The 25,620-nt window shown below is 49.1% G+C and overlaps 1 protein-coding gene across 5 annotated transcripts in view; it reads right to left on the minus strand.

Moving 5' to 3' along the window:
* The window catches only part of aatkb (apoptosis-associated tyrosine kinase b), a 497,277-nt gene that overhangs the window by 69,623 nt on the left and 402,034 nt on the right, over nt 1–25,620 (minus strand). For 4 of the 5 annotated variants that reach the window (XM_070857818.1, XM_070857819.1, XM_070857817.1 and 1 more), the window contains 2 exons: nt 10,912–10,991; nt 1,608–1,726 (listed from right to left, as the gene is read on the minus strand). In XM_070857818.1, the coding sequence (XP_070713919.1) occupies nt 1,608–1,726; nt 10,912–10,991 (199 nt within the window). The remainder of the gene's footprint in view (nt 1–1,607; nt 1,727–10,911; nt 10,992–25,620) is intronic. The other variant, XM_070857821.1, reaches the window with a different exon arrangement.

Raw genomic sequence — 25,620 nt, forward strand, 5'->3', positions numbered from 1 at the left:
CATGTGGGCCAGGAAACCCCAGGTCTAACCGCTGTCTGTGCTGAGTGAGCTGAACTCAGCTGGGGCTGCTGTAAGGCCACTGCACTCGGTCTTAGTGCCCCAAGTGAGGGAGGGGCAACCTCTTGCTGAGAAAGTGAGTCCAGGGGCATCGGGCGAGGACTGGATCAGGGAGAGGACTGGATCGGAGAGAGGATTGGATCAGGGAGCAGACTGGATCGGGGAGAGGACTGGATCGGAGAGAGGACTGGATTGGCGAGAGGACTGGATCAGGGAGCGGACTGGATCGGAGAGAGGACTGGATCGGAGAGAGGACTGGATCAGGGAGAGGACCGGATCGGAGAGAGGACTGGATCGGGGAGAGGACTGGATCAGGGAGAGGACTGGATCGGAGAGAGGACTGGATCAGGGAGAGGATTGGATCAGGGAGAGGACTGGATCGGGGAGAGGACTGGATCGGGGAGAGGACTGAATCAGGGACTGGATCAGGGAGAGGACTGGATCGGGAAGAACACTGGATCGGGGAGAGGACTAGTTCAGGGACTGGATCAGGGAGAGGATTGGATCAGGGAGAGGACTGGATCGGGGAGAGGACTGGATCGGGGTCTGGATTGGAGAGAGGACTGGATCAGGGACTGGATCAGGGAGAGGATTGGATCAGGGAGAGGACTGGATCAGGGACTGGATCAGGGAGAGGATTGGATCAGGAAGAGGACTGGATCGGGGAGAGGACTGGATCGGGGTCTGGATCGGGGAGAGGACTGGATCAGGGACTGGATCAGGGAGAGGATTGGATCAGGGAGAGGACTGGATCAGGGACTGGATCAGGGAGAGGATTGGATCAGGGAGAGGACTGGATCGGGGAGAGGACTGGATCGGGGTCTGGATTGGAGAGAGGACTGGATCAGGGACTGGATCAGGGAGAGGATTGGATCAGGGAGAGGACTGGATCAGGGACTGGATCAGGGAGAGGATTGGATCAGGGAGAGGACTGGATCGGGGAGAGGACTGGATCGGGGTCTGGATCGGGGAGAGGACTGGATCAGGGACTGGATCAGGGAGAGGATTGGATCAGGGAGAGGACTGGATCAGGGACTGGATCAGGGAGAGGATCAGGGAGAGGATTGGATCGGGGAGAGGACTGGATCGGGGAGAGGACTGGATCGGGGAGGGGACTGGATCGGGGACTGGATCGGGGAGAGGACTGGATCAGGGACTGGATCAGGGAGAGGACTGGATCAGGGACTGGATCGGGGAGAGGACTGGATCGGGGAGAGGACTGGATCGGGGACTGGATCATGGAGAGGACTGGATGAGGGACTGGATCAGGGAGAGGATTGGATCGGGGAGAGGACTGGATCGGGGAGAGGACTGGATCGAGGCGAGGACTAGCTCAGTGGTGATGCACACTGCAGTCAAAGAGCCCTCCCACGCTCGCTGTCAAAGCTGACAGCGCGCACGGATGCCCCCCATCAGTTGAGCCGACAAGGGGTGCCCGGGGTTGGCGGAACGGTACCCCAGAAAAAGGCTGGTGCCTCGAGAAGAGCCGAGCAAGGAGAGCTCTGTACTGTACACGGGGAATAAAGAGGCGACGGCCTTGTAACACTCACCTGTGGGGCTGGGCTTCTTCCAGGAATCGCATCTGCTCCTGAATACTGGTTCCGACTTTCAACTCCTTCACCACCACCTGGCAGGAATTCAGGCTGATGCTCACCTCACCAAGAAATACCTGAGGCATGGGGAAAAAAACAAAAGTACATATATACGATTAAAAAATATATAGGTTTTCAATAAGTGTCTGTAAAATCGCAGGTTCCCGCATGTTCTGGAAAGGTATTGCAGCGTCCAAATCCCTCCGTCCCCTACTCACAAACTAAAACAATCCATGTGGGACACCTTCAGACCAAAACCTATAGGATCATAGAAATTTACAGCACGGAAGGAGGCCATTTCGGCCCATCGTGTCCGGGCCGGCCGACCAAGAGCTATCCAGCCTAATCCCACTTTCCAGCTCTTGGTCGGTAGCCCTGTAAATTACAGCACTTGCCTCTATCACCCTTTCAGGCAGTGAGCTCCAGACCCCCACCGTGAAGACATATCTCCTCTAAAGCTCTCCCCGATTACTTTAAAAAGTAATTTTAATTATGGCCACATCCTCAAAAGATCCTTGTTTTCTTTGCGATGTGATGGATTTTTTCAAAGGGCTGATTGAGTACAAGAACAGAGTGCATTTGTCTCCAATTGATGAAATGACTCTTCTCCCTCAGCTGCATCCACACTGTCAGTAGGAACGGGCTTTTGGAAAGCGGGCAAAAGGATTGAAATCAGCAAAATCCAACTCAGTGGTTTGGATACAATATTCGGTGTTCCAAGACGATAAAATAACGTACTCCAGGTTCCAAGGCTCGAGCATGCATGGCCTTGGCTTTGATCAGCCATTTGTTAAATAGTTAAACTGAAACAGAAACAGAAACAGACTATGCCACCAACCCCCCCAGCCTCTATTATATGTCTGGCCTCCCAGTGTCAGCCGTGGCTCAGTGGGTAGCACTCTCGCCTCTGAGTCAGAAGGTTGTGGGTTCAAGTCCCACTCCAGGAACTTGAGCACAAAAATCTAGGCCGACAGTCCAGTATAGTGCTGAGGGAGCGCTGCACGCTACATTGTTGGAGGTGCCGTCTTGCGAATGAGACATTAAACCGAGGCCCCGTCTGCTCTCTCAGGTGGACGTAAAAGATCCTATGGCACTATTTTGAAAAAGTGCAGGGGAGTTATCCCTGGTATCTTGGCCAACATCACTAAAAACAGATTATTCGGTCATCATCACATTGCTGTTTGTGGGAGCTTGCTGTGTGCAAATTGGCTGCTGCATTTCTCGCATTACAACAGTGACTGTGCTTCATTGGCTGTAAAGCGCTTTGAGATGTCCGGTGGTCATGAAAGGTGCTATCTAAATGCAAGTTTCTCTTTCTTTCAGAGACTTTTTGCGGCCTTATCAGCGGAGATTTCCACTAATCCGCCCTGTTTTCCAGTGCGGCGCCCTCTACAGGGGATCTGTGGCGCCTGCGAACAGGGAAGAAACAGCGAGGCTCCTCAACCAATCAGATTGAAGTATCCTCACTGAGACACGCAGAGTTCAAACCAGGAAGTATAAAGCAGGAAATATAAATTAGATTTAAATGATTTAGAGAAAGTGCAATAAAGAGTGGGAAATGCAGATGGGTTTAAGGGAGAGAGATAAAAGAGACAAACAGAAAACATTTAAAAACATTTTTTTTTAAAAATTTGCAACATTAATTTTCTTCTGAGGGAATGCGAATCCACATTTGTAAAATTATTTTTTTCAGGGTAATTACATCATTACTCACTTACTCCTAAATTTACCAGCCCTAACTTTTTCAGCTGTTCTTAGTGCAGAACGAGTGGGTAGGTCCCTCAAGTTCACGCCGTTAGTGCTGAGTCTTTCGGTGAGGTGTGCAACAGCGCACCCTGTGGTGGAGCAGGGTATCTCTGAAAGCAATTTATGGATTTCCGCGATTAACCGTGTATGACAGAAGTTGCTGTCCGATTTACCCTGTAGTAACGACCATTATTATTGCAGCAAAATCAGTGCCAAGGTGAATCAGCACAGAGTGCTCTTACATTTCTCCAAACGCCCGACATTAGGAGGCTGGGTACACAGAGGAACATGGATGGCCTAAAATTAAATGTAGATTTGTTTTTAATGACACCTTTGTCAATTGTTTTAGAGTATTTTCATCTGCAGGGTTGGTACGAGGGCAAATGTTTCACTTTTCATATAGAAATTCTGATTTCTAAAAACATCTAGAGTAATAGCTGACCTAGAGTGGTTACAATGGATCAAACACTGTCAAAGGATTGGGATGACTGTCATCATTAATAAAGTCATCAGAAGCCTAAGAATGAGTCACAACCTTGTGCACAGTGTAAGCTCGTTATCATTTATAACAATACTCTGTTGTGTTAGTGATTTCCCAGTTTCTCGAACCACTGCTATTGTTAGACCAAAGCTCCTGCACACAGATGCAGACACGCACGCACACGCACACACACATAGACACGTACACACACACACACACAGACACACGCACGTACACAGACACGCACACACACACGCACACACAGACATACACACATGCACGCACACACAGTCACACACAGACACACACGCACACAGACATACAGGCACGCACAGACACGTATGCACACACAGACACACATGCACACACAGACACAGACATGCGCACGTACACAGATACACGCACACAGACACACTCACGTACACACAGGCACACACGCACAGACGTGCATGCACACACGCAGACCATGCACATGCACACACAGAAACACACGCACACACAGACACACGCGCACAGACCACACAGATGCATACACAGACCACATGCACGCATACACAGACCACACAGATGTACACACAGACACACATGCACACATACAGACCACACAGATGCACACACAGACCACATGCACGCACACACAGACATGCATGCGCACAGTTATGTGTGAGGAAGACAAGGTCAGATAATTATGTTCTAACATTCTGCAGAAATGTGAGGCATTAGCGTTTTAAATGACAAGCGGGAGCACTCAGAGATATGCACCAACGACCTGTGCAATATCTCCTGTGTGGATAAACGACATAGAACACGTACACACACACACACACACAAACGCACACACAGACACACGCACGCACACACAAACACACGCACACACAGACACACAGCCACATACACACGCGTATGCACACACAGACAGACATGCACACAAAGACACAGACACGCACACACAGACACACGCACGCACACACAGACACACAGCCACATACACACGCGTATGCACACACAGACACACATGCACACACTGACACAGACACGCACACACAGACACACATGCACACAGACACACAGCCACATACACACACGTATGCACACACAGACACACATGCACACAGCCACATACACACACGTATGCACACACAGACACACATGCACACAAAGACACAGACACGCAGACGTACACAGACACACGTAATTCTTATCCATGTGTGGTCCCTTTAAATTTGTTGCACAGCCGCACATGTGCAGTACCTCTTCCGGCGACACAAGCTGGTAAGGGCCTGCGCGGGACCTCGCAATTGCCGCATGGCCATGCACCTTAGAGGGAACACTCACATGTGTGATGTATCTGTTGTGTGTTTATATCCCATGTGTGCAATATCTGCTGTGGATACAACAAGAACTTGTAATTATATAGCGACTTTAACATGGTGAAACGTCCCAAGGTGCTTCACAAGAGTATTATGAGACAATAATTTGACACCGAGCCACATAAGGAGAAATTAGAGCAGGTGACCAAAAGCTTGGTCAAAGAGGTAGGTCTTAAGGTGTGTCTTGAAGGAGGAAAGAGGTAGAAAGGCAGAGAGGTTTAGGGAGGGAGTTCCAGAGCTTGGGGCCTAGGCAGCTGAAGGCAGGGCCACCGATGGTTCAGCAGTTATTTTCAGGGATGCTCAAGAGGGCAGAATTTGAGGAGCACAGATATCTTGAGGGTTGTGGGGCTGGAGGGGAATACAGAGATAGGGAGGGGTCGAGGCTATGGAGGGGTTTGAAAACAAGGATGAGAATTTTGAAATCAAGGCGTTGCTTAACCGGGAGCCAATGTAGGCCAGCGAGCACAGGGGTGATGGGTGAGTTAGGACACGGGCTGCCGAGTTTTGGATCACCTCTAATTTATGTAGGGTAGAATGTGGGAGGCCAACCAGGAGTGCATTGGAATAGTCAAGTGTACAGGTAACAAAGACATAGATGAGGATTCAGCAGCGGATGAGCTGAGGCAGGGGCGGAGACAGGCGATGTTACGGAGGTGGAAATAGGCGGTTTTAGTTATGCTGCGGATGTGTGGTCGGAAACTAATTTCAGAGTCAAATATGACACCAAGGTTGTGAACAGTGTGGTTCAGCCTCAGACAGAAGTTGGGGAGAGGGATGGAGTAAGAGGCTGGGGAACGGAGCTTGTGTCGGGGACCGATAACAGCGGCTTCGGTCTTCCCAATATTCAACTGGAGAAAATTTCTGCTCATCTAGAACTGGATGTCAGACAAGCCATCTGACAATTTAGAGACCTGGAGGGGTTGAGAGTAGTGGTAGTGAGGTGGAACTGGGTGTTATCAGCGTACATGTGGAAACTGACAGTGTTTCCGGATGATGTCGCCAAGGGGCAACATGTAGATGAGAAATAGGAGGGACCAAGGATAGATCCTTGGGAAACACCAGAGGTAACAATGCGGGGGGCGGGAAGAGAAGCCATTGCAGGTGATCCTCTGGCTACGATTAGCTAGATATGAATGGAACCAGGCGAGTGCAGTCCCACCCAGTTGGACGGCAGTGGAGAGGTGTTGGAGAAGGAGAGAGTGGTCAACTGTGTCAAAGGCTGCAGACTGGTCGAGAAGGATGAGGAGGGATAGTTTACCTTTGTCACAGTCACAAAGGATGTCATTTGTGACTTTGATGAGAGCCGTTTCGGTACTGTGGCAGGGGCGGAAACCGGATTGGAGGGCTTCAGACATGTTCTTAGTTAACAGCATGTAAACATTCACCACAACTTCATCATTTCATACATCACATTTGCCCTTCATGGTATCCTGCTGCTGATTATGGCAGAGAGAGGGGGGGGGGGTGGGGGAAAGAGAGTAAGGCATGCCCAAGGAATCCAACTCAGTATATGTCATTATCCTATATATTCCCGCTTGTATTTATTAAGAACATAAGAATTAGGAACAGAGAGTAGGCCATTCAGTCCCTCGAGCCTGCTCCGCCATTCAATGAGATTGTGGCTGATCTTCCGACCTCAATTCCACTTTCCTGCACTGTCCCCATATCCCTCGATTCCCTTCATATCCAAAAAGCTAGCGATTTCTGTCCTGAATTTGCTCAATGACTGAGCCTCCACAGCTCTCTGGGGTAGAGAATTCCTAAGATTCACCACCCTCTGAGTGAAGAAATTTCTCCTCATCTCAGTCCTAAATGGCCGACCCTTTATTCTGAGACTGTGACCCCTGGTTCTAGACTCCCCAGTCAGGGGAAGCGTCCTGCCTGCATCTACCCTGTCGAGCCCTGTAAGAATGTTGTGTGTTTCAATGAGATCACCTGTCATTAAGCATCATAAAGTGACAGAAATCAGATGTTATAGGGTAAAGGATATTAAAAACCAATAAAGTATCAAGTATTCAAAGGATACTTTCTTTTGAAATAGAATGGGTGCAAATTCTAAGTTTGACCTATAGTGCATTTGGAATGTGGGTTCCAGCGGCCAACTCATTCTCGCAGTTCAACAAAGAGTTTAATCATCAGAGCTGCAGATAACACAACCCATTGTTTCCACTGAATTGAAATATCCCAAGTCAACAAATAGAACTAAAAGAACGAACCGATCCCACTGAGCGGGCATTAGTCCTATATTCGCGATTGGACAAAGTGAACTCAAGTTTTAGTAACCCCTTGCAGCGGCTGCACAACTTAAAAAAAAAAAATTGAAGTCATAAATTGTCCAAACCATTCCCCATCTTCTGAGTTTGGAGCAAGCGATTCACTTATTAACAACCACTTGCAGCTATATAGCACCTTTAACAAAACGTCACAGGTAGCTGAAGGTACGATCGCCAATGGTGGGGCGACTAAAATCGGTGATGCGCAAGTGGCCAGAATTGGAGGAGCGCAGAGATCTCGGAGGGTTGTGGGGCTGGAGGAGGTTTCAGAGATAGGGAGGGGCGAGGCCACGGGGGGGGGGGGGAGTTTGAAAATGAGGATGAGAATTTTAAGGATTTAACAAAACAAAAAGCAAAAATCAGTAAAATAAGTGTAACCTTTGGACAAGATTTCATCTTTCTGCTGCGTGCAACGTTAAAAAAAAAAAACGGGTCTACATCGTGCAATTCTTCGTCATACAAAGCTAACTTCATCACTCTAACTTCTTTAGAGTATCCTTGCTCGGATCTGGCCAGGGTGGGAGGAAGCGCAGCAGTGTACTTGCGATTCCCGAGCCTGGCAGTGCTACAGAGGCTGGCTAGTGCACAAGGCGCGTCCTCACACTGGCACAACGGCAGGTTACCTGCCCACACTACTGGCCGAGAAATGGGCCGTGGCCTTCAAGATTTGAGAAGAATCACTCTGACTTCTTCAAAACAGAAAACTTTATCAATTGATTTCGGGTCCTGCTTGTAGGCTGTGCAATTAAGAGGACAGAAGTGTTTTTCGAATAGAAGTCCTGACTTCCGATAACCTCTCGAACAGTAGATGAACTGGGGTGGGGTTAAGCTTGTGAAGCCACGTTAGATTTAGATTCTGCAACTATGGGGTGCATTTTCTTTTTTTCCGGTTGCTCGACAGGGTAGATGCAGAGAGGACGTTTCCTCTGGCTGGGCAGTCTAGAACCAGGGGTCACAGTCTCAGGATAACGGTTCGGCCATTTAGGACTGAGAGGAGGAGAAATTTCTTCACTCAGAGGGTGGTGAATCTCATATATTGTAGATGTCACAAACCCTACTGGAAATGGCAGGTATAATGTATTAGCTTCATGGGTTCTTTGCTTAAGAATTCATTGCAACACATTGCTATTAAGAACTAGTTGGTTTATTAGCAAAAGGTTTAACAATCACACTGCACATTACCAGTTCATCCATCAGGCTCACAACCACCTGCCTCATCGTGGATCCTCCGAACCCAACTGGCTGGGGTTTTATTGAGTCTTGTGGACATCACATGACTGGCTAAGCCACTCCCAACTCAACAGCTCGACAAACCTATGAGTATACTCACAGATGCATACTTTACAGCAGGTAGGGGCCACTGTGCTTGCAAAGTTTCCATTCAATCTCTATCTATTTGCATCGACAAAGAACAGCTCCCAAACAAGACCCATCCGTCAGAATGCGACTCTCACACTTGTCCACCATTGAAATTGGCCATGTAATTGGCACCACTCCTCAATACTTTGTTCGTGCAGTTGCGGGTTGTACAAAGCCTGGTTGAAATGATCCAATCGAGGTTCTGCAAAATCCTGTTTCACATTAAGATGGTGGGAGTGAAATGCAAACACGTGATGCGTTTTGGTGGATAGGAGCTGCAACTCTGGTCTGACCAGATTTCCATCGATGCCCTGGCCTAACCCAAGTCCTTGTGGCAACCCCGATACAACTCAAATAATTGACCTTACAGCTGATAAGTCCAACCCTCTTAATACGTCAAGGGTAGACATTATTAATGTGGACGTACATGGTAAAAAAGACATGCCTCCAATAAAATTCACAGACATGAGCCAAACCTTGCAGCTCACATGTCAATCGTAAGTCCATTCACCTGCGTTTGTGTGAGCTACCAGCGGGCTTGGCTTGGGTGGGGAAGGGCAGAAGGAATCAGGGTAGGGTTGACAGCTGAAGTTGGCTTTAGTAAATGGGATGTGACAGCATCTCCCAGAATCCACCAACTGCTTCTGCTCGCAGCTTGTTTTAATCATAACATTTAGCGTTTCCTTCCGATAACTGAACTCTTAATGAACAAAGTCAGGCTTCGCAGTTACCCCACTCTGGCACATCTGCACATGACTCTTGACTGTTCTTTAACAAGGATTTGCGGTCATTAAAGAGCAATTTTGATTTTGGCTAAGTTTTGAAATCATATTTGGGCATAAGAACATACTAAGAACATAAGAAATAGGAGCAGAAGTAGGCCATTCGGCTCCTCGAGCCTGCTCCGCCATTCAATCAGATCATGGCTGATCTTCTACCTCAACTCCAATTAATCCCTTAATTGCTTTAGTTCCCAAAGATTTAGCGACCTCTGTCTTAAATATTCTCAGTGACTGAGCATCCACAGCTCTCTGGGGTAGACAATTCCAAAGATTCACAACCCTTTTGAGTGAAGAAATTTCTCTTCATCTCAGTCCTAAATGGCCGACCCCTTATTCCGTGACTATGACCCCGTGTTCTGGGTTCCCCAGCCAGGGGAAACATTTTCCCTGCATCTACCCTGTCAAGCCCCTTAAGAATTTTATATGCATCAATGAGATCATCTCTCATTCTTCTAAACGCTAGGGAATATAGGGCCAGTCTACTCAATCTCTCCTCATAGGGCAATCCCCTCATCCCGGGAACCAGTCCAGTGAACCTTCATTGCACTCCCTCTAAGGCAAGTATGTCTTTCCTTGGGTAGGGAGACCAGAACTGTACGCAGTACTCCAGGTGTAGCCTCACCAATGCCTTGTATAAGAACATAAGAAACAGGCACGTGAGCAAGGCTCCAAGTAGTGCTAAAAGCAAAAGAATGCCCTTGTCACCAATATCTCTTAGTCTTACTCAGTTGTTTAACTCACGTTCGCATATTGGTTAACTCCTCCACTAAGGAAAACATATTCTCAAGAAGTCCATTAACATTCCAATTTCAATACTGGATTCAAGCAAACAAAGTGGAGGGAATGTTGGTACTCGATGGCTTTCTGCCCTCACTCAGGTGGGTGTCAGCATGCTTTGTACATAGCAAGGATAACTTAGCTACAAGGAATAAAGACACCTGGAGCAGAGGTTCAATATTGCAGCAAAACCTTCTAATTAATACATTGGCAAGCCACCTAACCTGGGCAACGTCTGATCCTTCCTCTGTTGTCCAATTCAAAGATCAACCATGCGTTAGATACTTGGGCATCCAGACAAATCAGACACCCCGATTCTACCCAGCCCCTAACATACTGAACTACATTTACATCCTTTCTGTTTTAATACAGTGTACATATATATAGATATCTGGACTGGCATTTGAAAGTCTTTTTGTTAGGTGCAAGGGGAAGGGTTAAATAGCGGCAAGTTTAAAACAGAAAGCTACTGACCTTTCCAAACCAGCCGTTGCCAACCTCCTTCAGGTAGAGGAGGCTTTGGCGGCCCAAATCCGCCTGCTGAAGGAATTGCCCTGTGAACAGACACATAACAACAAGGTTACCACCGTCAGTTCCACCTCCTGCTCCTCCTCTTCATCATCAATAGTTCTTCCCCAAGCCACGCACGCACCAGCTCTGTGAATCTGGAGTGCAGAAGGTTACGGAATATTTTCGGCCACAACACACACAAACACTGTTGGCCTCGCTGTCTTCCCGGCTGGAAAGGCTCCTGACAGGTGAAGTGGAAAACAATGTTTCTGGACGGCACGGAGCAGGAAGCAGAAAAACTGTGCACTTCAGAAAAAGCTGCTGCTCCCACCAACAGTGGAGCCAAGGTAAACAAGTTGTTTACTGGGGAGAAGACCTGACCCCGGTGGTAGCTTTTCTCCGCGCTCTGGTATTCTCCACCCCTGCAAATTACTGAGTGCGAGAATTCCAAGCACATGCTGACTTACTGAAAGAAACAAATTCTTTGTCAGTAACTTGCGTAACTGTGGTCGGCTGGCTGGCTCGAGAACATAAAACAATTCCAGCATTCCTATGACATCAGACAGCTCTGAATGAATAAAGATAGGTTTGCATAACTTTAAAAATCATCAGAACATGCTGAACATTCTCCTCCCACTGCTCACAGCTTCGACTGGGTGTAGCAGGGGACAAAATATACAGAGGAGGGTTTTTCTTTAAGATTAACTTGTTGCAGTGAAAAAAATCTCAGATATTCAGACGTATTTCTATTATACGTACACACACAGACCTATACATTATATATACACATACATAATATATACATGTAAACATCCACACATATTATGTGCATGTATAAGTATACGTACGCACATATATTAGATGGAGATTCATAGAATCATAGAAATTAACGGCACAGTAAGAGGCCATTTTGGCCCATCGTGTCCGGGCCGGCCGACCAAGAGCTACCCAGCCTAATCCCACTTTCCAGCTCTTGGCACTTAATTGCATATCCAAGTATTTTTTAAACGCGGTGAGGGTTTCTGCCTCTACCACCCTTTCAGGCAGTGTGTTCCAGACCCCCACCACCCTCTGGGTGAAGAAATTTCCCCTCAAATCTCCTCTAAACCTACCCCCAATTACTTTAAATCTATGCCCCCTCGTTGTTGACCTCTCTGCCAAGGGAAATAAGTCCTGATCCACTCTATCCAGGCCCTTCATAATTTTATACACCTCAATCAGGTCTCCCCTCAGCCTCCTCTTTCCAAAGAAAACAGACCCAGCATCTCCAATCTATCCTCATCGCCAAAATTCTCCAGTCCAGGCAACATATTAATAAATCTCCTCTGCACCCTTTCCAGCGTGAGATTATGTAGAACTTGTTAATATCTGCACATTTCTACAATATCCTCAAATAAAATTACAACAAACATCCTTTATAGAATGTTTATTGAACAGCCTGGTGGTTCAGAGGTGACAACTCTGACCTCAAGTGTAGGGATGCTGCAATTGGTCACAGCCCCCGGGTGGGAATGGGAAATCCATCAGATTTCACACTCTTTGTCACTACTCAGTGACTTGTGCTGAAACTGTGTGTATGTGTGTGTGTGGGGGGGGGGGGGGGGGGCAGGAGGTGGTGTGCAGACATTAACCTGTTGCTTGTGTGGTACTCCACAGATACCACTCACTTTTAAGGCTTTATACATGAGCCAAGGTTAACAGGGGGAGGTACTGGTGAATGGACGGTGCCTCAGGAACTGTACCCCAGCAGTGAGCCCAAGTCTTCTAGTGTGCCAGCCAGTGGCTCAGTGGGTGGAGGAGATTCTGGATGGGATAAGAATTGATAAAGGAAGGCTGGTTGTATTTAAAGTAGATAAATCACCAGGACCGGATAGGATGGATCCTAGGAAGCTGAGGGAAGTGAAGGAAGAAATCGCGGAGGTACTGGCCATAATCTTCCAATCCTCCTTAGAAATGGGGACTGGAGAATTGCAAATGTTACATCCAGTTGTTATGTCTGTAATGCACTTATGAATGGCTCCACGAGGCAATGTGTTGTACTCAAACTGTAGTGACCTTGGTCTTTTATTTGTAACTCCAGAGTGAGGCACAAGCATGGTGAGCAGCCTTTTATACTGGGTCCTGCACACCTAGGCAGGTGACCCTCAGGTCTCCCACCGCAATGCCCTCTGGTGGACAGCCTCTGTCACAGGGGCAGGAAACCCCTGTCTCCATCAGTTGCACCCTCTAGTGGTGACAGCATAGTATATACACAGTGTAAACCTTATTGATAGTACATCAGGTAACAAGTCTCCATCTTATGCAACTATAGTGACTACACAGAGAGTATAACTATAATCTGCATATATAACAACACCCTGGTTCACAAAAGGGTGTAAAGATAAACCCAGAAACTGTAGGCCAGTCAGTTTAACCTCGGTATTGGGGAAGCTTTTAGAAACAATAATCAGGGACAAGATTAACGGTCACTTGGATTAATTAAGGAAAGCCAGCACGGGTTTGTTAAAGGTAAATCGTGTTTAACCAACTTGATCGAGTTTTTTGATGAGGTAACAGAGGGGGTTGATGAGAGTAATGCGTTTGATGTGGTGTACATAAATTTCCAAAAGGCGTTTGACAAAGTACCACATAATAGGCTTGCCAGAAAATTTGAGACCCATGGAATAAAAGGGACAGTGGCAGCATGGATATGAAATTGACTAAGTGACAGGAAACAGAGAATCGTGGCGAATGGCTGGACTGGAGGAAGGTATACAGTGATGTTCCCCAGGGGTTGGTTCTAGGACCACTGCTTTTCTTGATATATATTAATGACTTGGATGGACAGGGCATAATTTCAAAAGTTGCAGATGACATGAAACTTGGAAGTGTAGTGAGCAGTGACAGACTTCAAGAGGATACAGACAGCGAGTGGTTAGGGGCTAGAATGCACTGCCTGAAAGGCTGTTGGAATGGGCGGACATGTGGCAGATGAAATTTAACGCAGAAAAGTGCAAAGTGTTACATTTTGGTAGAAAGAATGAGAGGAAATATAAAACTAAAGGGTACAATCCTGAAGGGGGTGCATGAATAGAGAGACCTGGGGGTATATGTGCACAAATCTTTGGAGGTGGCAGGGCAGCTTGCGAAAGTGGTTAAAAAAGCTTACGGGATTACAGGGCTTCATAAATAGAGATACAGGTTGAGTGTCCAAAATCCAGAGTTCCAAAATTCGGAATGTTCCAAAGTCCGGACATCGTGCTGATCTGAAATCCGGACAGTTTTTTAAAAAACTGATTACCGCTTGCGAGTTGGGCCTAGGGAGAGGGGGAAAACACCAAAAAAAGAAATTCCAAATAACAAAAAATAAAAATTCATAAAACCCTTACCCACTAAATCGCTGAAAAAGAATGAAAAAATAAAATCATTGGGCTCAATTTTGCCCAAGCTCATTTTCTGGCATATTGCCATAGTTACGTCGGTTTTTCTAGGCTAGAAATGTGCCGGAAATAATTTGCCAAAGTTTCCCCGATCTATAATTCGAATTTGGCGCCATGCAGTGTGTCCAGTCCTCTCGGGGGGAAGAGCCTGTGCGTCGAAGAAACAATGCCGCACCTTCTGCGCATGTGCAACAAAAAAAGTGACATTTTTGACGTCGTTGCAAAGGCCGGGCATGCGCAGTACAGCTCCGAGTTGGCAATCGGCCATTTTTAAAGAGCCTGTTGTGTGTGTGAGAAGGAGTGCTGTGTGAGAGCATTGGAAAAATCGCAGCTGCAGCAGTACAAGATGCAACGCGGTGCAAGGACCAAGAACTGCTTGCAGGATGAAGTGGAGGCACTAGTTACTGTGATTGAGACCAGGTGGCAGGAACTGGACACCAGCAGAGGTCACATAAAAGTTCCAACCCAAAGAAATGAACCAAACGCTGGAACCAAGTTGCAGAAGATTACTGCACAATGGTGACCACCCCGAGGTCTGGAGGCCAGTGTAAAAAGAAGTGGCAGGACCTTGGTCAAGTCGTTAGTGTAAGTAATATTTTCATTTATTCACTGGAATTGCAATCGTAAATGTAACCATCTGTATGTCCCAGCCAGCAGAAAGACACCCTCTCTAAAAAGTTAGGTTTACATCTTTGCAGAGGAAAGTGGCACATAATAAAAGGGAAAGAACTCGAACAGGAGGAGGCCCGGCAAATCTGCAGTCACTGACACCCTTGGAAGAGAGGGTCGCTGCTTTGATGGGTCCTGCCTGGAGAAAAGTAACCACCACTGCAGAAGCTGGGCCCACGCTCGAGGGAGAGGGTAAGTCCTTCAAAAGGGAGCTGGATATGTACCTGAAGGAAAAAAAATTGCAGGGCTACGGGGAAAGGGCAGGGAAGTGGGATTGGCTGAGGTGCTCTTGCAGAGAGCCGGCACGGGCTCGATGGGCCGAATGGCCTCCTGTGCTGTAACCATTCTATGATTCCGTGATGCACCTTGGACCTGCTTAAGAGAACTCTCCTGCTCTTCTTCAAAAGGTGCCGTGGGATCTTTTACGTTCACCAGAGAAGGTAGACGGGGTTAACGTGTCACCTAAAAGTCAGCACCTCCGACAGTGCAGCGCTCCCTCAGCACTGCACTGGGAGTGTCGGCCTGGATTTTGTGCTAAGTCCCCTGGGGTGGGACTGGAACCCACAACCTTCTGACACATGGCGAGTGTGCCTCCCACTGACACTTCAGTGTCAATGTGAATTCTGTAATGGCCGTACCCAAATAATGAAACAACAGCTCAGCCCACGTGCAGGTGTTGCTCCAACGGTTGAAAGGTTTAAGACTCCGGCTCGGTTCCCGTGGGGAATCCGGCGACCGTCTACACTTCCTCGGCCAAACAGGAAGCTTTCAATTTTACCACCTCAGCCCAACATGGCCCAGGTCACGGGGATGAAATGTCAACAAGCAGCAACTGCTTGTGACATTGGTAAAATATCTGTTGCTCTCTTTAGCCTCTCTCTGGCATTCGGACAATTAGTTTTAAAGTGAGCAAGTGCCGTGTACGGCATAAAGATATTTACAGAAGCGGAATTGGAACACATATTACAGATTATATCTTGAACAAACCAGTGTCGATTTGAATTCTGTTATGGATGTTCCCACAGCGCAGTTTACAGAAAACCTCGCAATTAGTGTAATGCAAAGTACAGTAGTCAAGCGTCATTAAATGTGCAAAACCAATGCTGTTCAGATAATGCTTTCTTATGGTACAATTTTATTTTGGCCATGAGGACGTTTTACAGCCTTGTTGGTCCAAAATCAAACACGTAACAAGATTATACAGAGCGGTGGAACATGGGCACTTTACCTTTGCAACTGGATTTCAAATTCAGCTGAGGACGCCGTGCTGAAAGTCTCCCCTCTCTGCCAAATGTCAGGGTCCTCTGTGAGATGGGCTTTGGCAGCCTTGCAGCAGCTCCGAGTGGCTGTGTGTCTGCAGCATGGGGCTGGCGATATTTCAGCACAAAGTGGTATCAAACTGGCAGTCTCGGTCTGAGAGAATGAGACTAGTCACACTGGTGCAGTAAAATGTGCCCTTGTGCAGAAAAACTAAACGCTAATAGCTCCTGGCTAAGGCCATCGTTGCACATGTTATTCTCTCCAGTGCGATTATACTGCCTCTGTGAGGCTACCATCGCTTTCCTGTCCAAGGACAACACCCCCAACCTATCTCTTCAAGGCTCCCATCTGCCCTCGTGTACAAAAAACAGTCAGTGCTGAAAATGCCAGCTTGCGCAGAGCCGACGGTGATGTTTGGGACCGATACACGAGCGAGGTTATCGCCTCTGGTGAAACCCGAAAGCGGGCAGGACGCTCGGCCTGGAAGGCCACTTGCAATTGGTCCCCTTGGGTGATCAGGACGCGGGCAATGTGCCGGGGAGGCCAGCCGTGCCTCAACCTGCAGGCGCTGGTCACGTGGATGGCGAAGATCGGCTGGTGAGAACGCAGGCACCAGACCGCCCGGGGTCCGGGGGGGGGGGTGGGGGGAGATCGGGGAGGAGGGAGTGTGTGGTGGCTAGAAGCAGCCCGCTGTATAATGCAGAGCCAAGAGTCAGATACTCCTGCTACTTCTGGTTCCACATTCAGGTCAGTTTTACATTTTTTTATTGGCCTTTTTGGTGGCAGTCTTTGAAGACAGCTTTCGCCGCTGTTTGCCTGAGAAACCGGAGCGACCCACTATCGGAACAGGAGCCCAAACTGCACCGGCAATGGTCGACTACAGGGTGTAATACCCAATACGGCACAAAGTGCATACCCGGCAGGAAATGAGCACGCACACCCCGGGGCCCAAAGTGCCAGTCTTCCTGAAGGCCTGTTACCACCGCAAATCTTCTGGTGCAATGGCCGCTGCTAGCCCAATTGCCCTCCCGCGTTTTGCCGGCACTGCCTCGATCCCCCCCCCCCGCTCTGCTGCTGCCGATCGGTGGGAAGTACGTCATCCCCATGCGCACCCCTCCCCCCACCCCCCCGACAGCGACATTCCCCTCGGAAAATCTTCGGCACCACCCGGCGGTGCCAGAACCTGTTTTTCCCGGTGGTCCAGTGAGGCTCAGGCCTTCTGCACCGGCGGTGCAGCTCCCCTTAAAGGGGAGGAGGCACGGCCGCTGCCACCATGGTTTTTTTTTTTTGGCGGTCAATTGCCAGGTCTGCCCGACAATTATGCCCCTGGCCCGGCCGAAACCCTCCCTGGTGGCCCAGTCGGCTGAAGTTTTTAAACCGCGAAGGCTCGCCCCTTTAGGTGAAGAGAAGCTGTGGTGACGCGGCGCTGCGATGATGTCATTGCGGCGGTCACTCCGCACCGCCCCCAACCTCCGCCCCTCTCGTGTAGTCACCGCCCCCAACCTCCGCCCCTCTCGTGTCGTCACCGCCCCCAACCTCCGCCCCTCTCGTGTCGTCACCGCCCCCAACCTCCGCCCCTCTCGTGTCGTCACCGCCCCCAACCTCCGCCCCTCTCGTGTAGTCACCGTCCCCAACCTCCGCCCCTCTCGCGTAGTCACCGCCCCCAACCTCCGCCCCTCTCGTGTAGTCACCGCCCCCAACCTCCGCCCCTCTCACGTAGTCACCGCCCCCAACCTCCGCCCCTCTCGTGTAGTCACCGCCCCCAACCTCCGCCCCTCTCGTGTCATCACCGCCCCCAACCTCCGCCCCTCTCGTGTAGTCACCGCCCCCAACCTCCGCCCCTCTCGTGTCATCACCGCCCCCAACCTCCGCCCCTCTCGTGTAGTCACCGCCCCCAACCTCCGCCCCTCTCGTGTCATCACCGCCCCCAACCTCCGCCCCTCTCGTGTAGTCACCGCCCCCAACCTCCGCCCCTCTCACGTAGTCACCACCCCCAACCTCCGCCCCTCTCGTGTCATCACCGCCCCCAACCTCCGCCCCTCTCGTGTAGTCACCACCCCCAACCTCCGCCCCTCTCACGTAGTCACCACCCCCAACCTCCGCCCCTCTCGTGTCGTCACCGCCCCCAACCTCCGCCCCTCTCACGTAGTCACCGCCCCCAACCTCCGCCCCTCTCACGTAGTCACCGCCCCCAACCTCCGCCCCTCTCACGTAGTCACCGCCCCCAACCTCCGCCCCTCTCGTGTCGTCACCGCCCCCAACCTCCGCCCCTCTCGTGTAGTCACCGCCCCCAACCTCCGCCCCTCTCACGTAGTCACCGCCCCCAACCTCCGCCCCTCTCGTGTCGTCACCGCCCCCAGTTAGAGCGACTTCCGGATCCAAGTAAAAAAAAAAGCAACAAAGAGCGGAATTTCGCTCAAGAGGCGACTTAAACCGCAGCTGCAGTAGAAGACATTCAAATGGGGTGCGTGCGGTGGGTGGGGATATTTAGGCCCCATCATATTTCACTGGTCACAGGAGCCAGAACTTCCTGTTCCCAATTCAGACCTGCCTTCTCCCATCACCTCAGCTATTTACGTGTTCTTTGTGTCTTTTAATTCACTTCATGAATTTCTATTTGTCTCATGTTAATATCATTCCAGTCATTTAACTGTCTCTTTGTTTTCTGTGTGTGCACCTATGTGTGCCTGTATGTGCGTGCATGCGTCTGTGTGTGCGTGCATCTGTTTGTGCGTGTGTCTCTGTCTGTGCGTGCGTCTGTTTGTGCGTGTGCATCTGTGTGTGTGTGCATCTGTCTGTGTGTGTGTGCGTGCGTCTGTCTGTGTGTCTATGTGTGTGCGCGTCTGTCTGTGTGTGCGTCTGTGTGTGTGTGTCTCTGTCTGTGCATGCGACTGTGTGTGTGTGCGTCTGTCTGTGTGTGTGTGCGTCTGTCTGTGTGTGTGTGTGCGTCTGTCTGTGTGTGTGTGTGTGCATCTGTCTGTGTGTCTGTGTGTGTGCGCGTCTGTCTGTGTGTACGTCTGCGTGTGTGTGTACGTCTGTCTGTGTGCCTGTATCCGTGTGTGTCTGACTGTGTGTGTGTGTGTGTGTGTACGTCTGTCTGTGTGCCTATGTCCGTGCGTGTCTGACTGTGTGTGTGTGTGTGTGTGTGTGTGTATGTCTGTCTGTGTGTCTGTCTGTGTGTGTGTTCATCTGTGTCTGTGCGTCTGTGCGTGTGTATGTCTGTCTGTGCGTGCGTGCGTGCGTGCATCTTCCGTGTCCGTGCGTGCGTACCCCCTCCTTCCCTGACTTTTTAAACGCTAATCATCTCCAACCATTGCCAGTTCTGGTGTAGGGTCTGCACCTGGAGCATGAACTCTTTGCTCGTTCCATGGACGCTGACTGACCTGCTCAGTCGGAGCAAGCGTTTGGTGCAGCAATAGCATTCCAGCCTGGGTCGGAAGGTACAGCGTTCGAATCCCACTCCCGACAGTCCCGGCGAGCGGAGGTCGGAGGTCGGAGCTCTGGCTCGGAATTCCGGGTGGACCCACAGCGGGAATCTTGTGTTCGATGGATGTGGGCGGTCCCCCCCCCCCCCCCCACCACCCCCAACTGTGATTCAGCCAATGAACTGCGGCTGCGCATACAGCCCTCCCGCTGTACCATGGATCGGTGTAAAGATGGTTGCGGCCATGAAATCTGTGACCGGTCCGCCTATTAATCGCACTGTTCGCCAAGGGAAAACACAAAACAACCACCTGCTCACGCTTCACACACAGCCACCCAGTGTCACTCTTTCAGCCTGTAGCTCACGGGAGGGTGAACAGGCACCACATTGTAGTTTTAAAAAGGTTTTGATTTTCCAAAGTGTATATTCTATCAAATCTCTGTAGTGCAAAGTGATTGAAAAGCATAACTTTCAACAAAATTGATCACACTTTATTTATTTAAAAAATATTATGCCCTGAAAAGTTAGGAATTGATTGGCTGTTTTCTGTTTCCTGCTGGATAATAAATATGGGATGGTTAGTGATGAATTACAACAACAACAACTTGTATTTATATGGTGCCTTTAACGTAGTGAAATGTCCCAAAGCACTTCACAGGAGTATTATGAGACAAAACATTTGACACCGAGCCGCATAAGAGAAATTAGGGCAGGTGACCAAAAAGAGGTAGGTTTTAAGGAGCTTCTAAAAGGAGGAAAGAGAGGTAGAGAGGCGGAGAGGTTTAGGCAGGGAGTTCCAGAGCTTGGGGCCCAGGCAACAGAAGGCACAGCCACCAATGGTTGAGCGATTATAATCAGGGATGCTCAAGAGGGCAGAATTAGAGGAGCCAGGGCAGGTTTATAAAACATCAGATCAACTTAGGTGAGAGGCCAAGGTTTGTAGCGCAGGAAGGAAGAGAAAGAACCTGCATTGAGGTAGTGCCTTTCCCGTCCTTTACGATGCCCCGCAACACGTCACAGTCAAAGCATTGCTTTCGAAGTCTAGCCACTCTTGTTATGCAGGCAGCCAAATTTGCAATCCCACAAACAGCAACGAGCATAAATCAAGCAAATTGAATATTTGGAAAGGAAATATTTGCAGAGCTCTGGGGAAAGAGCAGGAGGGAGTGGGACTAATGGGATAGCTCATTCAAAGAGCCCACACAGGCACGATGGGCCGAATGGCCTCCTTCTGTGCCATATGATTCTAAGCCGTAGAGGGAGTCAAGGGTAATGGGGAGCGGGCGGGGAAGTGGAGTTGAGGCCAAGATCAGATCAGCCATGACCTTATTGAATGAGGGAGCAGGCTCGAGGGGCCAAATGGCCGACTCCTGCTCCTATTTCTTATGTTCTTATGTAGATTGAGTGATGCCAGCCTTGGATTGTAAAGGTCTGTACGAGAGCAGGATGAAGGGAAAGACTGGGGAAGGTAAGGAGCCGGCAATGAATGAGTTACAAGGGTTGGCGTGATGGGTTTTGATTTTAATGGAGTGAGGATGAGGAGTAGGCAGTACTGACGACTCGGAGCGGAGAAGGGACAGGAGAGGCAGGTTCAGAGGAGCAATGGCATTGATATAACAGAGAAAGGTAAGACAAAAAAACAAGTGAAGGCCTCCTTCACCCAGATTGGTAATTCATCTTCCAAACTGTCGTTTTTTATGTAATGTATCAACATTCCTGCTTTTGCCGCTTCCACAATGTGTGAAAAGTGACCCTAGTTGTTTCAGGGTGAGTGGACTGTGAAAGCAGTAGCTCAAAAACATAAGCTTATCTGACAGCACAAGGGGTATAGAAGAATGTGTGATTTACACGGATACCATTATAGAGGAGATAAATTAGCTCAAATGTACTGTTCAGTAGATTGATAAATCTGTAACAGCACTGCCCCGCACCAGAACCCGACTGAATGCTGGTCCCAGCACCTGTGAGCATATTTGAACCTGTAATGTATTTGCTTATTGCGTTCTTTGCCTAAGAATTCATAGCAACACATTCCTATTAAGAACTAATTAATTTATTAACAAAAGTTCACCCACCAGGCCCACAATCACCTGCCTCATTGTGGATCCCCCGAACCCAACTGGCTGGGGTTTTATTGAGTCTTGTGAACATCACGGGACCGGCTAAGCCACTCCGAACTCAACAGCTCTACAACTATTTTAGTTTGATCTATAAATCAAGTGCCCTCTTGTTAAAGGGGCACCAAAACCGACAAATAAACAAATTAAACTTTATACAGTAAGTGGTTCAAATTAAAATTTGGTTGCCGGGGGAGTTGATGCACTCCAGTCCCTCCGGTGCCCACCTCTCACGGAAGGCCACGAGCGTACCCGTGAGCATATTCACAGCTGCATACATTACAGAACCCTAAGTTATATTGTCCAAGAATATCTCTGGGGTGGAGATTATGAGCCCCCTGATGTCTAGATACGGGTCCTGCACTGGCTTCTTTCAGTTGTGACCCAATATGTTTGCAAAACACAGCATCGGCTTCTCTCTTTTATTGTTATGCCCCTCAATGAAGAATCGTTCCATTTCAGGCACCCAGCATCAAAGCAGTGGCAGGTCAGTTGTAGCACAGTCCGGCACAAAATAAAGTTCCCTCCGCTTTGAAAGCAACATGCCTCGGCCCGAACCTGGGAAACCCACTCCCTACAGCACCACCCGGACATTTTCCACACCGTCGAAGTCAGATTGCTAATTAGTGCCGAATCAAGACTGGCCAAACTCATTTCCTCTTACAGACCTCTTACATCCCGAGACACAAGATTGGGTTGGGTTTGAACTTAAAGGCTCTCCAGAGGTCACGGGACAGAGTCTAACCCACTTTTCTGACAGCTTCAACCGACTACTCATCTCCGGACTGGGCGTGAATGGAGATCCTATAAGAAAATGCAGTCACTTTCGCCTCTGTGCCATTTAGTCCCACAGATTACCTGCACGTATACGGTTAGAAAAATGACAGGTAGGTTGAAAGTTCATTTTGATGTTGTTTAAATACCTACACCAAAACATGGACTGATTCATCCTTCAATGGAACGGAATTGTTCAATGAAACCTGTTGAATATGTTGAGAAAGCAGAAACATCCTGGGTTCGTAGGTCAGAGTTGAAAAGTCAAAGGTTGAGCAAATGCAAGTATTATTTATGCAAATAATCAGGACGAGAACACAAAAGTGCAAAGTAGTTACAGCTTGAGGTCAGCTACAACAAACTACATATAAAAAAAAATATGATTTCTTCCATTGGTTGGTTATATTTGCTGCTTTAGGATTCCCTGCTCCCTGGCAGACAGGTCAAAGGTCATAAGAATAAGAACATAAGAATTAGGAACAGGAGTAGGCCATCTAGCCACTTGAGCCTGCTCCGCCATTCAACAAGATCATGGCTGATCTGGCCGTGGATTCAGCTCCACTTACCCGCCTGCTCCCCATAACCCTTAATTCCCTTATTGGTTAAAAATCTATCTATCTGTGATTTGAATACATTCAATGAGCTAGCCTCAACTGCTTCCTTGGGCAGAGAATTCCACAGATTCACAACCCTCTGGGAGAAGAAATTCCCTCTCAACTCGGTTTTAAATTGTCACCCCTGTATTTTGAGGCTGTGCCCCCTAGTTCTAGTCTCCCCGACCAGTGGAAACAACCTCTCTGCCTCTATCTTGTCTATCCCTTTCATTATTTTAAAATGTTTCTATAAGATCACCCCTCATCCTTCTGAACTCCAACGAGTAAAGACCCAGTCTACTCAATCTATCATCATAAGGTAACCCCCTCATCTCTGGAATCAGCCTAGTGAATCATCTCTGTACCCCCTCCAAGGCTAGTATATCCTTCCTTAAGTAAGATGACCAAAACTGCATGCAGTACTCCAGGTGCGGCCTCAACAATACCCTGTACAGTTGCAGCAAGACCTCCCTGCTTTTGTACTCCATCCCTCTCGCAATGAAGGCCAACATTCCATTCGCCTTCCTGATTACCTGCTGCAGCTGCAAACTAACTTTTTGGGATTCATGCACAAGGACCCCCAGTCAGCTAGAGTTTGAGCCTTCGAAAGGTGTTCTGTAATCAGTTGGCAGGAGATACATAATAGTGGCCCATGGTGACAACCCTGCCAATCTTTACCGCCTCTCAGGGACAGTCCTGCACCCCTGCAGTCCCAGTGACCTGTCCCAGATTGAGAAATTGCCACTTCCGAGTTCCCCTCCAAATCACACACCATCCTGACTTGGAAATATATTGGCCATTCCTTCATCGTCGCTGTCATGTATGCAAACTCTTTGTATTCACCAGGAGGCTGACATTAGTGGTACATGTAACTATGTACAATGTACCACCTGAGGGCGCTGCTATTGGAGGCCCCAGGGGTTACCTGCCCAGGTGTGCAGGGGCATATAAAAGGCGGTCAGCCATGCTGCCTCTCACTTTACAGTCGTATTAAGTGGACTGAAGTCACACAGCTCTTACTCACAGTACAAGGCCTCGTGGATTTATTCGATGGTAATTGCAGACAGAACAGTCGCTGGGTCAAAATCCTGGAACTCCCTCCCTAACAGCACCGTGGGAGTACCTTCACCACACGGACTGCAGAGGTTCAAGAAGGCGGCTCACCACCACCTTCTCAAGGGCAATTAGGGATGGGCAATAAATGCCGGCCTTGCCAGCGACGCCCACATCCCGGAACGAATTCAAAGAAGAACACAAGGAATGCTGTCGCACATCAACCTGCTGCGTTATTAGCGAGGGCCTCATACTTAGAGTGTGCAACCGATGAATAATGGATTACATTCGGCTAGGAACAGACGCAAAGAATATTAGCTCTGTGTTTCACATTATTGGTCTCGTTGCAGCAGGAGGCTGACATTAGTGGTACATTTTGGTGTTGATGCACTAGTCATCATTGATCAAGGTCTGTATCTCCCACCACAATACACCAATCACCACATTAACAATGACTATTTCTGTCCAGAGAATCCTGTAAGAGATAGAGTTGATGTGGATGATCTCATAGGTGTGATGAAGGGTGGGGATGAGGGACGCTCCATTTTAGCTTTTTGAGGGGTCTCGAGAGAAGTCAGAGTGGCCACTGCCATTACTCGCGCCACGAGCCCGCGGCCATTACCCGCGCCATGTGCCCGACAGTGGCTCCACCGCAGCTCCTCCAGCTGCTTTCGCCTCCACAGATTGGGCCGCTGGCCGAAGAGAATCCGGGGTCAGCGCTGAGGCTGGTTCCGAGTTGGCCGTAGCGTCTCTGGGGCTTGCATCGAACCGGCCGAAATACCCCAAAAATCCGTCGCCATCCTCCCCCTGCTCCACGACGACATGCAGGCCGTGATCCTGACCAACGGATCCACCACAGACCCAATCCACGTCCGGACCGGGGTCAAGCAGGGCTGCGTCATCGCGCCAACCCTCTTCTCGATCTTCCTCACTGCAATGCTCCACCTCAGTCAATAAGCTCCCCGCTGGAGTGGAACTAAACTATAGAACCAGTGGGAACCTGTTCAACCTTCGCCGCCTCCAGGCTAGATCCAAGGTTGTCCCATCCTCTGTCATCGAACTACAGTACGCGGACGATGCTTGTGTCTGCGCACATTCAGAGACTGAACTCCAAGTCACTGTCAACACCTTCACCGAGGCGTATGAAAGCACGGGCCTTGCACTAAACATCCGTAAGGCAAAGGTCCTCCACCAACCTTACCCCGCCACACAGCACTGTCCCCCGGTCATCAAAATCTACGGTGCGGCCCTGGACAATGTGAACCACTTTCCATACCTCGGGAGCTTACTATCAGCAAGGGCAGACATCGATGACGAGATCCAAAACTGCCTCCAGTGCGCCAGCGCAGCCTTCGGTCACCTGA

Source organism: Pristiophorus japonicus, chromosome 16 (assembly GCF_044704955.1).
Source record: "Pristiophorus japonicus isolate sPriJap1 chromosome 16, sPriJap1.hap1, whole genome shotgun sequence".
Taxonomy (NCBI): Eukaryota; Metazoa; Chordata; class Chondrichthyes; family Pristiophoridae; genus Pristiophorus; species Pristiophorus japonicus.